The sequence below is a fragment of the Pithys albifrons genome, chromosome 6 (genome assembly GCF_047495875.1).
Source record: "Pithys albifrons albifrons isolate INPA30051 chromosome 6, PitAlb_v1, whole genome shotgun sequence".
NCBI classification, from domain to species: Eukaryota; Metazoa; Chordata; class Aves; order Passeriformes; family Thamnophilidae; genus Pithys; species Pithys albifrons.
The window spans coordinates 61,999,400-62,012,948 of NC_092463.1; the positions used below are offsets into that span (position 1 = coordinate 61,999,400).

At 47.3% G+C, this 13,549-nt stretch overlaps 1 protein-coding gene across 5 annotated transcripts in view; it reads left to right on the forward strand.

Annotated features, from left to right (window-relative positions):
- Positions 1 to 12,080, forward strand: part of PTDSS2 (phosphatidylserine synthase 2) — a 42,163-nt gene extending 30,083 nt beyond the window's left edge. For all 5 annotated transcript variants that reach the window (XM_071559200.1, XM_071559201.1, XM_071559202.1 and 2 more), the window contains 6 exons: positions 2,075 to 2,188; positions 3,103 to 3,221; positions 3,895 to 4,009; positions 5,698 to 5,843; positions 9,878 to 10,063; positions 11,176 to 12,080. In XM_071559200.1, coding sequence (XP_071415301.1) covers positions 2,075 to 2,188; positions 3,103 to 3,221; positions 3,895 to 4,009; positions 5,698 to 5,843; positions 9,878 to 10,063; positions 11,176 to 11,320 — 825 coding nt within the window. In that variant the 3' untranslated portion in view covers positions 11,321 to 12,080. The remainder of the gene's footprint in view (positions 1 to 2,074; positions 2,189 to 3,102; positions 3,222 to 3,894; positions 4,010 to 5,697; positions 5,844 to 9,877; positions 10,064 to 11,175) is intronic.
- The last annotated feature ends 1,469 nt before the right edge of the window (positions 12,081 to 13,549 follow it).

Sequence of the window (13,549 nt, forward strand, 5' to 3'; positions counted from 1 at the left end):
AAAATAGCATTTGTTACATTCTGTGGTTATTTTTACAAGTAAATTATACTGAGTAAGAGTGCTCAAATTGTAAAAGAAAATGCCATAATGCCTAAATTGTAAGTGCCTGGTAACAAGACATAAGGGGAGTAGTAACACATTCCTCAGGCACTGGAATGGGATAGAATTCCATATACCGGTTGAGCTGTTCTTCATTTTGGTCTGGAAAAAGCAGGGGCTTTGTGAAGGGGGCTGTTCCTGCAGCCATGGTTGAGGGCTTAGTTCCTGGGCTGCTCAGCTGGAAGGAAACTGGCTGCTGGATTTCCTCTGGGCCATGACATATCTGCCTGTTAAATATTAACTTATTTCTCTTTCAAAAGCTGGAGGTCGAGCATGTCGTCTCAATAAACAGCAGTGGGCACGTGCCTGGGTTTTTCCCCAGATCTCAAAGCACCAGGATGGCAATATTGGGAAGGGATGTGCCTCATTCATCAGAAATATTGTGGCTTTGGAGTATTTTAGAGCCCATGAAAAGACTCTGAAAAGCCTTTTTTTGAGCAGTGTTAGAACCAGACCACCTGTGGTGGTTGAATACCCAGTAATTCCATGCATTTAACCAATTTCCTTTCTTCTGAATCCCATTTTACCTGTCTCTGCTCTTTCATAGGGTGGGATTTGTCATCATCTGTATTTCTGTGCTGGTTTTACCTGGGGGAGGGTTAATTTTTCCTCAGTGTCTTTGTCTCCTGTGCTGAAGATGTTGATAAGTTGAAAGGTCTGTGAACATTTGGCTTTACTGAACCATCACATGATGAATATCAAATTGTCCTGAGTTTCCCAGTCCTTTTCTGGACACTGGAGACAAGATTGTCAACTGTACAATTAACTGGTGAAAAAGCCACACTATATGTGTCCCTTGTGATCTGTGGCCAGAATCATAGAATGGATTGGGTTGGAAAAGACCTCCGAGATCATCAAGTCCAACCCTTGGTCCAACTCCAGTCCCTTTACCAGATCGTGGCACTCAGTGCCACGGCCAAGCTCAGGTTAAAAACCTTCAGGGATGGGGAATCCACCCCCTCTCTGGGCAGCCCATTCCAATGCCTGAGCACTCTCTCTGCAAAGAATTTTTTCCTGATAGCCAACTTAAATTTGCCCTGGCAGAGCTTGAGCCCATCGTGCCCCCTTGTCCTATCGCTGAGTGCCTGGGAGAAGAGACCAACCCCCACCTGGCCAGAACTTCCCTTCAGGCAGTTCCAGACAGTGCTGAGGTCACCTCTGAGCCTCCTCTTCTCCAGGCTGAACACCCCCAGCTCCCTCAGCCTCTCCCCACAGCACTTGTGCTCCAGTCCCTTCTCCAGCCTCGTTGCTCTTTTCTGGCCCCGCTCCAGCCCCTCAATCTCTTGCCTAAACTGAGGGGCCCAGAACTGAACACAACACTCAAGGTGTGGCCTCCCCAAGGCAGAGTCCAGGGGAAGGGTCACTGCCCTGGGCCTGCTGGCCACGCTACTTTGGATCCAGGCCAGGATCCCATTGGCCTTCTTGGCCACCTGGGCACACTGTTGGCTCCTGTTGAGCTTCCTGTCCCTCAGTCCCCCCAGGTCCCTCCGCCTGGCTGCTCTCCAGCCACTCTGTGCCCAGCCTGGAGCGCTGCAGGGCTTGGGGGGGCCAAAGGGCAGGACCTGCACTTGGCCTTGTTGAACTCCATCCCATTGGAATCAGCCCATCCCTCCAGTCTCTCCAGATCCCTCTGCAGAGCCCTCCTGCCTTCCAGCAGCTCGACACTCTCTCCCAACTTGGTGTCAGCAGCAAATTTGCTGATGATGGACTCAATCCCCTCATCTAAATCATCAATAAAGATGTTAAACAGAAGTTTGGGAACTGCAGAAATACAAAGTAGTAATGTTTCATACACCATTGCAAACCTCTGAGTCTGAGCAGAGTCTGGCCAGTATTGATGGAATCCTCTGTTATTTAGGATTCTAAGGGACATTAACATAAGTGTTGTCTGGCTCTGCTCACTCTGGTGTGCAGGCTATTTTTGGGATGGTTTTTGACAGTTGTGGGTGTTTGAAAGACTTTTTTCTGCCTTTAGACATTGATGATTCGGGACTGGTGGATGTGCATGATCATCAGTGTCATGTTTGAGTTCCTGGAGTACAGCCTGGAACACCAGCTCCCAAACTTCAGTGAATGCTGGTGGGATCACGTACGTACTGCAGGGATCAGGGTGTGTTGGGCTAAGTGGGAATTTTACAGGGAGGGGTAGGAAGTGGTGAGACCTGAATTGGATCATGTGTGTGTTCTGTAGCATGTTTGTCACTGTTTCTATAATTTTGTGGATTTCAAACACTTGCATGTGGTTCAGTTTGTTTGGGTTCATTTAACACCGGAGGAAGAACCTAAAGCTGAACACTTTCAACTCTTTCCTCATGGTACAAAACCATAAAGTCTGAAGTTCAGACAAGGGTAAAACTTGGTGTATAAATTTTCAGAGAATGATTTTTCTTGCTTGTTAGGAAAAAACCCAACAACCAGACTCAGTGCAACTTTTGTCCAGCTTTTCCTTCTTTGCAAACCTCTCCTTTCTGAAAGCAGTAAATAATAATAATGTGTTTGGATTGTCTCTGGTTTATGGAGAGGTTTGAAGAGATAAATGTTTGGCCTTACTGAAGAACTGTGTGGTCTTTGCAAGTTACGGTTTGTTTTCTTGTCCTAAAACACAGTTTTGTGTGTGTTTTTTTTCAAACCAGAGGGACTTCAAGCTTAAATTGTCACCCTTTTAAAATTATGTTTTATTTTCCTATGAGATGTAAATTGGTGCCACAGTGGTCAGAATTCTCTGCAGTCAGAGCACACAGCTCTGATCTCGTGTTTGCCTGGGTTTTTTACAGTTCAGGCTCTTTCCCAGGCTTGGAATGATTTGCTTTGTGGTTGTATTTATAAAAGTCAATGCATTATGTATAAAGACATCAAGCAAAGCTATTCTGCCTTCAAAAAAGCCTTTGGAATTAACATTCCATGTCCCACTCCTTTGAATGGGGGCCTGTACCTGTAGTTAATTCCCTTTTTGCAAGCTCCAGTGTCCCTTCCCCAGCATCACTGTGTGTTCTCTCCTTCCAGTGGATAATGGATGTGATCTTGTGTAACGGATTAGGAATTTACTGTGGGATGAAGACTCTGTCCTGGCTTTCCTTGAAAACATACAAATGGCAAGGACTCTGGAACATTCCCACATACAAGTAAGTTGGGGAGGAAGGAACTCTGCAGTGCAAAGGTTGGGCCTGTGCTCAAGATCTTGATTGTTCTCTTTGGGTCCATGTGGATTAAAGAATTCCTGGATGTTTAGCTGGCTTGAGGATCCAGTGATTTTATTGCTACAGGGAGACTTGTTGGAGAGTTTTATTTAACTTGAGAAAGGAATTGTTGGAAATACACCTGTATGTTCTGATGTCTGGGAATGAGGGAAGTGAGTGAGTGAGTGAGGGAAGTATTTAATGCAATTGTTAAAGGCAGGGCAGGAATCAAAGCTGGGGTCATACTCATTCACAGCAAGGTTCTGTTTGGTCTTTATGCATTCCCTGGTAATCAGAACTTCACAGGAATTGGGACACTGGGAATTAAAATTTAATAAATCCCTTGTAGTCATGTACCAGTAATGACCCATCCTGTTCTGTAGTGCCTTTGCTGAGCAGAGCAGAACTGCTGATGACAGTGAGTGTAGTGTATTAAAGCTTAAATTGATAGTTAAAATAACAAGCTTCTCTAACTCAGAGTTAATCTCATTAAATTGTAACTTGAATGGAGTAAATGCAGGTGTTTTGCCGACCTGAACTGCTGCCTGAAATGGAAACACTAGTAGATGTCTCCTACCTGCTTCTTATTAAACCTGCAATCATGGTTTGCTTTTTTCAGGGGCAAAATGAAGAGAATTGTCTTCCAGTTCACCCCCTACAGTTGGGTGAAGTTTGAGTGGAAACCGGCGTCCAGCCTGCGCAGGTGGCTGGCGGTTTGTGGCATCATCTTTGTGGTGAGGAAGCCTCTCTGTCTCTTCTGCCACTTGATTTCATGGCTTGTAGCACAGGATGACTTGGGCTGCACCTCTGGGAGGTGATATTCCTGGAGCTGAGGCCCAGAGACATCGCTTCCCTATCCCACAGAACTGGAGTGTGTGTCCGTGTCTCTGGGACAGGTCACAGAATTATTGCAGAAATATTTGCTCAACACTGGTGTTGGCAATGTGAGCACCATAAACTGGGATTTACACATATTTCAGCTGCCTCCAAAGCATTGGTTTGAGGTGAGAGTGGCTCGTTTCCCTTAGTTTAGTGCAGATACAGGTCACATTAAAGCTGGAAAGGGCTGTATCCAAGCTCTTTGGAGCTGGGCTCCTGAAGCACAGTTCTGCCTCAGGTAATATATTTATGCAGGCTTAAATAATTAAAAACATGGCATTTTTAATAATAATATACAATTTCAATATGTATAATTTAAAAATAATAATATATATAAATAATATTTTTACAGGCTTAAATAACTTAATTATCCTAGATTTTTCCTTTTTTGTGTCTTACTGAACACTTAGCAGCTGAGTGGGCTGGATTTGTTTTATGGGAGTCCAACATCTGGAATTCATACCTGTGACTGTGAAACAGAAGCTCTCACTCACATGATTAAGTGTCTTTTCCCCACTCCTGCCCCTTTGCCAGCCAGGGGACTTTGGCCTTCCATGGCACGTCACTTGGTTCTGCTCTGAGCAACTCAAACTTTTTTCAGCCCAGCAACTGTGAAATTTAACTAAAAACAACCCCATGACCCTTTAGTGATCCCAGAGGCACCAAACATTAACAGTTTCTGTGGCACAGGACATAACTCTGTATCTTTAATACAGAACCTGCTGGAACAAACCCACAGCCCCTGGTTTCTGCTGCAGGAAACACTGGCCAAGCCCACATGGCACAACAGGCTTGCTGAGGCTCCCCTGCTTTGTGGGAGAAGAAAAAGAGTGTATAAATAAAACAGATGTTTCTCCAAAGGGTTACTGGTTGTACCCTGAAGAAATTGGGTTTTAGGTGCTGCAGCAGCTGAGAGATTCCAGTGAATTTGTACTGGACTCTGGGATTATGTTTCTTATAGCAAAACTCAGCTTCAGCTGACAGTTTCTAAGCAGCTTCAGGTTTTGGCTCACTCCTTTGGCTTAAGCAATGCTTAATGCCCTTTGTTATCATTCCTTTGGAAGTGGCAGTCTGGTGTCATTTTGTTCCCTTCAGCACATTGCCAGGGCAGGTCGCTTGGGAACATTTTGCTCTTAATTTATGACCAGCTTTCCTAAGTTGGCTTTGAGGGTGATGTTTGCACAACTGTGTGAAGAACCAAACCCACTGCCCCAGGATGTGCAGCTCACGCCTCTTGTTGTCCTTTAGATAGATTTTAAATGATCAGTGGAAGGAGAAGCCATTGCCTTTAGGATTTGTGGTCCAAACTCCTTATTTGAAGTTCAAGAACTTGTTCAAAATTTGAGGCAGTGCTTGCCCAGCTTTCTGCTGTGTTTTTTTATGCCTCTTCCAACACAGAGAAAATGTTTAGAAACCCAGCTGTTGATGGTGATTGTTGAAGCTGCTGCTCACTCTGTGATACAGAGCGGGCCTGAGAAATGGGGAAGTCCAGGCTCCATCCAGTGTAGTTTTACAAATGCAATTAAGATGCCCTTTCTCCCAGTTTCTGTTGGCAGAGCTGAACACGTTTTACCTGAAGTTTGTGCTGTGGATGCCCCCAGAACACTACTTGGTCCTGCTGCGCCTGGTGTTCTTTGTGAACGTGGGAGGAGTGGCCATGAGGGAGATCTACGACTTCATGGACGACCCGTAAGCCCAACCTATCTGTATTTCCCATGTCCAGCTCCACGTGCTTTGTTTGGAATTTGCTCCAGCTTGTTGGCATCCATCTCGGGCAGCTTGTCAGGGGCAAAAAGGCCTTATCCCAAAGCATCTGCTTTGTGTTCCTTTGTTTTGGAGGTCCCACTCTCCCTGCTCAGAGAGCAGCTGTTGTTAAGGGCATTCTGTGTGCGCTGTTCCAAGCTCAGTGTTTAATAAATGGTCTCTCTGTGGAGAATGGAATGTGGAAAGGAGCTGGAGTGCCACTGGCTCATGGGCAGGGCAGTGCTGCGCTCCAATTCCACTGAGCCAGGAACTGCAGTCCTTGGAAGTGCCCTCTGAGGACGTCAGGGCCCAAACTAAAAAAAAGGGATTCTGAAAGGCACTTCTTTCCTTGAGCCACGTTCCTGCTGGTCCCTGGCCCTCCGGAGCTCTCCTGGCATCCTCTTGCAGTTCAGAGGCCCTCGGCAGCAAGTGCTGCAGGTGAAGCACCACACACACCGTGCATGATAATATTTCAGACTGTTCCCACTTCAGCATCATATTTGTCCTCGCTGCTTTTGTTTCTGCAGACCATGTGAGAGCTGAGAAAGCTTTGTTCTCAAAAATCACCTTTTCTTTTAATGTCACAACTTGCCTGAGCCCACATCCTAAGCCTGAGGCCTTGCCTGGCTTTCAGGGGCGTTCATTGTCTGTCGCTGACCAACACAAAAAGTGTCTGTGTTCAGAATTTAGGGTTCCAACATTCTCTGAAGATCAGTTCCCCTTGCAAGGCTTTGGCTCCTAGAACTGGGAAGAAGGGCCAACCCACATTGCTTAGTCGGATTTCAGGAATTGCAGTGGCAGCTGCCCTGCCCTTGGACCTACTGGTTTGGGACGTGCCTCCAACTTACAGGTAAGAAGAGGTCTCTGCTTCTCACTGCTGAGCTCCTCTCCTTAGCTCCATTCATCTTCTGGGCCTTGTGTTTGGGTTGGAAAAGCTCCTCTGCCCTCAGTTCAACCACATGGCATAACACTGAAATTTAGGAGAGCCATCTGTCCCCAGTGCCTCACTCCTGGGGCTGTTTGGTGCTGTTCTTTCCACGAGCTGGGAAACCTCATCCTGAGCTGCATGTCCACATCATTGCCACCACCTCCTGCCGTGTTTCATGGTGAGGTGACTGCTCACAGATTCTGAGGTTCCTGGCTCTGCTTGATGCCCCCCAGAGCTGACATCAGACTGGTCCTGCAGACCTGAGCACCTGGTTCTACCTGGTACCTTCTCTGTGGAGGTTTTTACAACCAGCCTTCAATTCCTTTGTGCATTCCAGACCATCCAAGCAGAGAAAATCTGCCTCCATTTACCAGCTTCACTTGCACATCATTTCAAACCAAGGATCATTTAGGATTCTTCCTGTGGTGTTGATAGGGAGAATCTGCTGGGAAGAGCCAGCAGAACCAGAGATTCCCAGCTAACAGCACATAGGAAACCTTCCTGACCTTTTCCCTTTTGGAAACTCTTAATGCACAAAGAGAGAAACATGGTTCCCTGCCTTGTCTGGTGGTGATGAGATTGTCTGGGATAAATGGATGAGATCTCTTCAGCCAACCCTGCAATACTGGGTTGAGGAAGCAGTGAAATTCCAGTATGAAGACTCTTCTTCCCATTCAGGATTCTGCGTATGTGTGGATGGTTCTGGGGCTTTGCCTACCGGACCCTGAGCTGAGTGTGGTGCCAGTGCAGTCCTGAGAATGGTCATAGTCCAGGAAGAGGAGTAAAGCTGTTCTCCAGCTCTTACACACCACACTGGTGGTCATGCTGCCTCTGAGTTCCTGAGGACTGGATGTGTGAAATCTTCCTGACCAGGAATGTCTTGATGCAACAGTCTGTAGCATTTAACCTTGTCTTATATTCCTGGTTTGAAGTCTTCCTGTCACTTCCAAGGAGTCTGCACCGAGGCCATGAATTTTAATCTCACTCATCACATGCAAAAAAGGGCTTTTCTTTAACATCCTTCACAAGTAGAAGGTCAGGAAATCAGGTCTTCCTTGGCAGCTTTAGGGTCTGCCTGGCTCTTGTGGGGGACTTGCCTTTAATTCTGTTCTCAAGGAAAGGATGGCAGAGGAGGAGGGAGAGCAGCACAGCAGAAAGCTGTTTTCATCATCCCAACAGCTGGGAGAGATCTGCTGCTTCCTTTTAACTCTGCCCATGGTTAAGGCTGGTCTTTGCCCATTTAATCTGTCACATCAGCTGAGCCCCTGGAGCAGTTTCTGAAGCCCTTTCATCCGAGCTGATCCAGGCAGGAGACCTTTTCAAATGCAATACACTCATCCCCTGTGCATCAGCAATCACCTACACTTGATTTATTTCCTGGGTTTTTTTTCCAGTGTATTTGGATCATTTGGTGTAGTTTGAACTATTCATTGGTGTCAAACATGGCTCTGGGCCTCGTGTGTAAGAAGCTCTGTGTGTAGTGCATTCCCTGGACTCAACTGAGGGAGGAGAAGCTCCCTTGGCCCTCCATGCTTAGTTCTCTTCCCAGGCACCAACAGTCCAATTGGATTGGAGCAGATATGAGCAACAGGAACATGAGAGGCAGCAGAATGGATGCCTTGGGGAGAAAAAATGCCAAAGGACACGGGTGGATAAGGGAAGAGGAGGATCCTCCTGGTGCTGGCCAACAGCTTTCCCAGGTTTCTAGTGCAGGCTGTTACCTGGAATGAGATTTCCTAAATGCTCCATCACATTTTACTTCTTTAAAAACCAGGAATCCAACTGATGCCTTTCCCAGTCTCCATTTTCACATAGATTTTGATTATAGCAAAGACTCTATAAGGGTTTTCTTTAATATTTCAAGATAAAGTAATAATAAAACTTAGTCATCACTGTCTACTGCTGTTGCAATAAATTTTATTTCTATCCTGTATTTCTTTGCTGTTTTGGGTACTTGGCATTTCTTTTTCCAGTTCACTGCTTACAAAAACAAATGGAAGTGGTTCATACCAATTATAAAATATATATACAAACAATTGCAATATGTATAACTGCATGAGGTTTTTATATATAACAATGTATTTTGTGGGGGTTTTCTGTTCTTTTTTTAACTCTAAGCTGATACCTGATAAGTGCAAATGTTTACAGACATGTCTGATGGATAAAAAAAAATTACTTCCAATATTTTGTTTAAGAAAGCTTTTAGTTTTTAAAGCAAAAGAGCTTTAAAAACTTCAGGGGTGTGAATTCCTGAACCAGAAGTGCCATTTATTTAATTTAGATTCATTGGTTTTCAATCACCTCATACAAACTATACCCTGTACCACTGACAGGAGCATAATCACACCAGAAAAATGACCATTATTTACAAAGAATCAAGTTTACATTGCATTAGGATCCCTGAGTGGATGTCTTAGGGAAACTTCCAGACAGCCTTGGACACCACAGCTTTCCTGGCCTGCTCAAAACAAACCTGGGAATCAGCTATTTGTCCCTGGTTTGTGTTTCTGGCAGAGAAACACAGTCCTTGGGTCTTCCAGAATCTTGCCTATTGTTATTAGGCTTTTTTCCTTTAAAACCCATTCCAAGGTCAGTAGTGGCAGCTCGCTGAGTACTTTTTTGGGAAGAGGGTAAGTTCCAAAATGCAATCCCAGAGGGGTTAAATATGTTTAAGGCAATGTGGCTGTGAGGTCTGCAGAGAAAATGCAGGGGTAGGGCTCCTGTTTGGTACCATACCCTGAGCATCAACTGCACTTAGGCTGGTCAGGTAATTGATTTATATCAATGTACCTGAGGATGGGGACAGTTCTCTGCATTGTGTGGTGATGAAGTTTGACTTTTCATGTGTTTTCAGAGCCTCTGAGAGGAAACTGAAGACTAACATGAAATCTGTCAGCCTGTGTAGCCCTTAGTGCGTGTGTGATCCAAACTAGACTTGTAGAACTGCGCCACGCTGACTGAAGTTGCTATACCAGCTGTCTTTTTATAGAGATTTCTCCAAATCCTTAATTTTACAACAATGAAACGTTTTATCTGTGTGTTTATTTTGCAGGAAGTTCCACAAGAAGCTGGGCCAGCAGGCCTGGCTGGTTGCTGCTATTACTGCCACAGAGTTCCTGATCGTGGTCAAGTACGATCCCTACACGCTCACGCTTTCCCTGCCCTTCTACATCACCCAGTGCTGGATCCTGGGGATTATCCTGGTGCTCACCTGGACAGCCTGGCGCTTCTTCATCCGGTGAGTGGGGTGGGATGTTGCTGCATTTGGGTTTTAGGGGCGTTTGTTCAACAGACCCTCCTCAGGTGTGCTGTCCTTAGCAGAGAGGGAGCACAGCTAGCTCTTCTGGGTGGCTGCAACTGGGTTGGTGTAAGTTGTTAAATAAACAGGGAGCTCTCTTTGCCTCCCTGGCAATTCTCTTTCTGGATGACCTTGTCCCTGCCCATGGAACAAGGTTGTCTTTGAGGTCCCTTCCAACTCAAGCCATTCTGGGATCAAGCCCCTGGTCGTTTTGTGGCACAGCCTGTTAGTGCTGCTGCAGGAGGAGGTACCAGGGAAGTGCCTGACTGCACCTGTGCTCCCAGGGGAAGGAAGGTGGGAGCTGGGATCAAGGTTTTCCTTTTCCTGCAAGTTAGTCCAGTTTAAGGTGTTTCACAGCTTCAGTACCAGAACAGTCTGTGGTTGTCTGAGCTGTCCCCAGGGTCAGGACAAAGGAGCCAAGTGATATGTGTTTGGTTTGGATGCTGCTCTGAGCAAGTCCATGGAAAGCAGCTGCACAAGGCTGAAGGAATTTTCAGCCTTCCAGTATTGGAAGGGACCTACAAGGAAGCTGGAGAGGGACTCTGCATATCAGGAACTGGAGTGACAGGACAAGGAGGAATGGTTTCCCCCTGCCAGAGGGCATGGTTAGATGGGATATTGGAAAGAAATTCTTTCTTGTGAGGATGGTGAGGCCCTGGCACAGGTTGCCCAGAGAAGCTTTGGCCGCCCAGTCCCTGGGAGTGTTCAAGGCCAGGCTGAACAGGGCTTGGAGCAACCTGGTCTAGTGGAAGGTGTCCCTGCCCATGGCAGGGGGTGGAACTGGATGATCTTTAAGGTCCCTTCCAACCCAAAGCATTCCATGATTCCTTGAACTGCTGTGGTGTGTGGAGTAGGCAGCAGTGGCTGTTGTACTCTGGCAGAGATAGGAAGAGCCAGGCCACCAGCAGGAAACACAAACTTCAGTGAGTCACTGCCATCAGCACTTACAAAAATGCACCATGGGTTAAGTTGTTGTACAGGAGCTTCATCCAGAGCAGACTTCTTGGTGTTCGCACTGCAGGCTGGAACTGTGTGCTGTGTGTGTGTTGCAGGGACATCACCCTGCGGTACAAGGAGATCCGGCGGCAGAAGCAGGAGCACAGGCACGAAAAGGACAAATGCCTGAGCAACGGGGATGGACACTCAGCACTGCTGGATGAGCCCAACGGGAACAAACCCCGGGAGAGGAAACTCTGAGCAGCAGCCACGGGGCTGACAGGAACTGGTGGTGCTCGAGCGGGCCTGGGGCACAGTCCCAACCTCATCCTAACTCCTAATTGTCATTGTTAGTGTTCCAGCGTGTGGGAATCCCCTCGGGGAAGGATGGCACTGACACACACCCCCTTTCTCCTCGTGTCGTCTCGGCAGGGCTGGAGAAAGTCTGTGTGGAGGGAAGTCAGAACCAACACTGCACAAGAAGGACCTTCACCAGGTGCTGTGTGTCCTCCTCGCAACCAGGTGTGGGGACGGGGCTCGGGGCACAGCACACAGGGATCTGCTGCTCAATTCCCAGTGAACTGGGAGAGTTCCACGTGGCGTTCGGGCATTAGGAACACTTGTTTTGGAGTGTACAGACACCAGGCATGGGAAAGGAATTCTTTTTTTTCCTGCTGAAACTACCTGGAGTTGTGGAGGAGGACTGGGTGAAGTGTTCAGCGAGACAAACACGGGTGAACTGAGCCCTGTGACCAAGCTGCTCCTTGCACAGGATGAACCACACTACACTGCTGGTGCAGCCTCTCCGCAGGGGATCCGACTGACTTCCAACATCCTGGAGCAGCCTGTGGTAGTTTTATGGTGTATCACAGCTCTGGGGAGACAAACAACTTCTCCTTAGCTCTTATTTTAATTTCTCTTGTAGTCTTGGTCATCTCTTAAATGTAAGGGAAGGTGAAGTGAGAAAGGTCCACCTGTCTTCACTCTGAGGAGTAAAATGTGTCACAAGCAGAAACTGGGAGTTGCTCTGTCAGTCTGAAGTTATTTGCCTTGTCCTCAGCTGGGTTTGTGTCCTCACTGGGAGGGTTTCACTCCTGTGTTCTGACATCCTCAGGCTCTGCTACCCTTCATCACTGCCCTATTCCTCCTAGGTAGCTCCAGAGAGGAATTTCTGAGTCCAGCTGGAAAAGCTGATCCCTGCAGTCACATACCCATGTCCCTCTGCCACCTCCCTTGCCAGCTGCAGGCCTGGGCCAAGCAGTGTAGCCAGGGAGGTCTGAGCATCCTGAGCCAGGCAGTGTTTCTGCTGGTGACTCAGCATCCTGGAAAAGGGATTGGAAACCTGGAATTTTTTTCTGAGGTCATTATTCCAAAATCTAAGAGCTCCACCAAGCATGGAATTCTGTACTTTCTGCTCGGAGCCCTCACAGCACTGTCGCAAGCACTGATGTCACCCTTTCACTGCTTAAATGCTCTCATCCAGTCTGGGTGTTTTTCAGGGAAGTGTTTATCCAGAGGAAAAGGACACAAATGCCACAGTACAATTCCAAGAGTGCAACCCCAAACTTTGGAAGTGGCAGGAGCCTGCAGAGCTGCTGCCCAGCAAACATCTGTTTTAACCCATTTTTGTCTCGTATGGGAATGACAACCAACATCTACATTTCTCTCAGCTTTAGTGTCCCAGATGCTTTGCAGCCAGAAAAAGTGGGTGATGGGCAGTCTGGAAGTCTGAAATCCCCAGTAGGGGTGGTGGTCAGGTGTTCCAGGGGGACTTGTCACTGCTCCCCCCTCCCACCAGAGGGCCTGTGCTGGCATCAGCTGGTGAACCCCTGGTGCTTCAGAAATATCCTGAAGGTCTGACCTAACACGGGAGTCAGTGACTGGTCTGCATCCATCTAACAGCTCCCTGGGATAGTCTGGATCCTGCCCATGTTATAAAGCCCTGTGTGCCAGTGTGTTCCTTGGGGCAATGTGTGCCTGTGGGTCTTCACTTGTCACCTCACTCATGGAGCCAGTGGACTGAGGGGGCTTGGGCTGTGTCCTCCCACTGCACACTGGATGGATGATGGATGCTGGGCCTCCAGGTAAGGAACATGTGCAAGTTTTCAGGGAAAAAGGTGGGCTCTGCTCATTGCAAGCTCACCTGGATTTAGGAATCCCTTTGTGATTGTCTGGGAGAAGCGCTCAAAGTAGCCTCATGAGGAGATGAAGCCAACAGGCCTTGTGGGAATTAGATTTGGGATGGTCTAAAATAGGACCATCCCTGTGGAGAGGACAGAGGTGTCAGGCTCCTGCCTCTGCAAATAGATGTATCCAACTCACCTGGGTCAGGAAGCTGAACAGGTCTGTCCCACCTGTGGCTACACCCTGACTTTGTGGTGATGTTAACCAAAGGTAAGTGTTGGCATTAAAAAGGAGGAATGTTTAATAGGTGAGTTGGTGTCTGTGTGGGGCTGGATAAATTCACGTGGCCAGGTGGGGCCTTTGGAG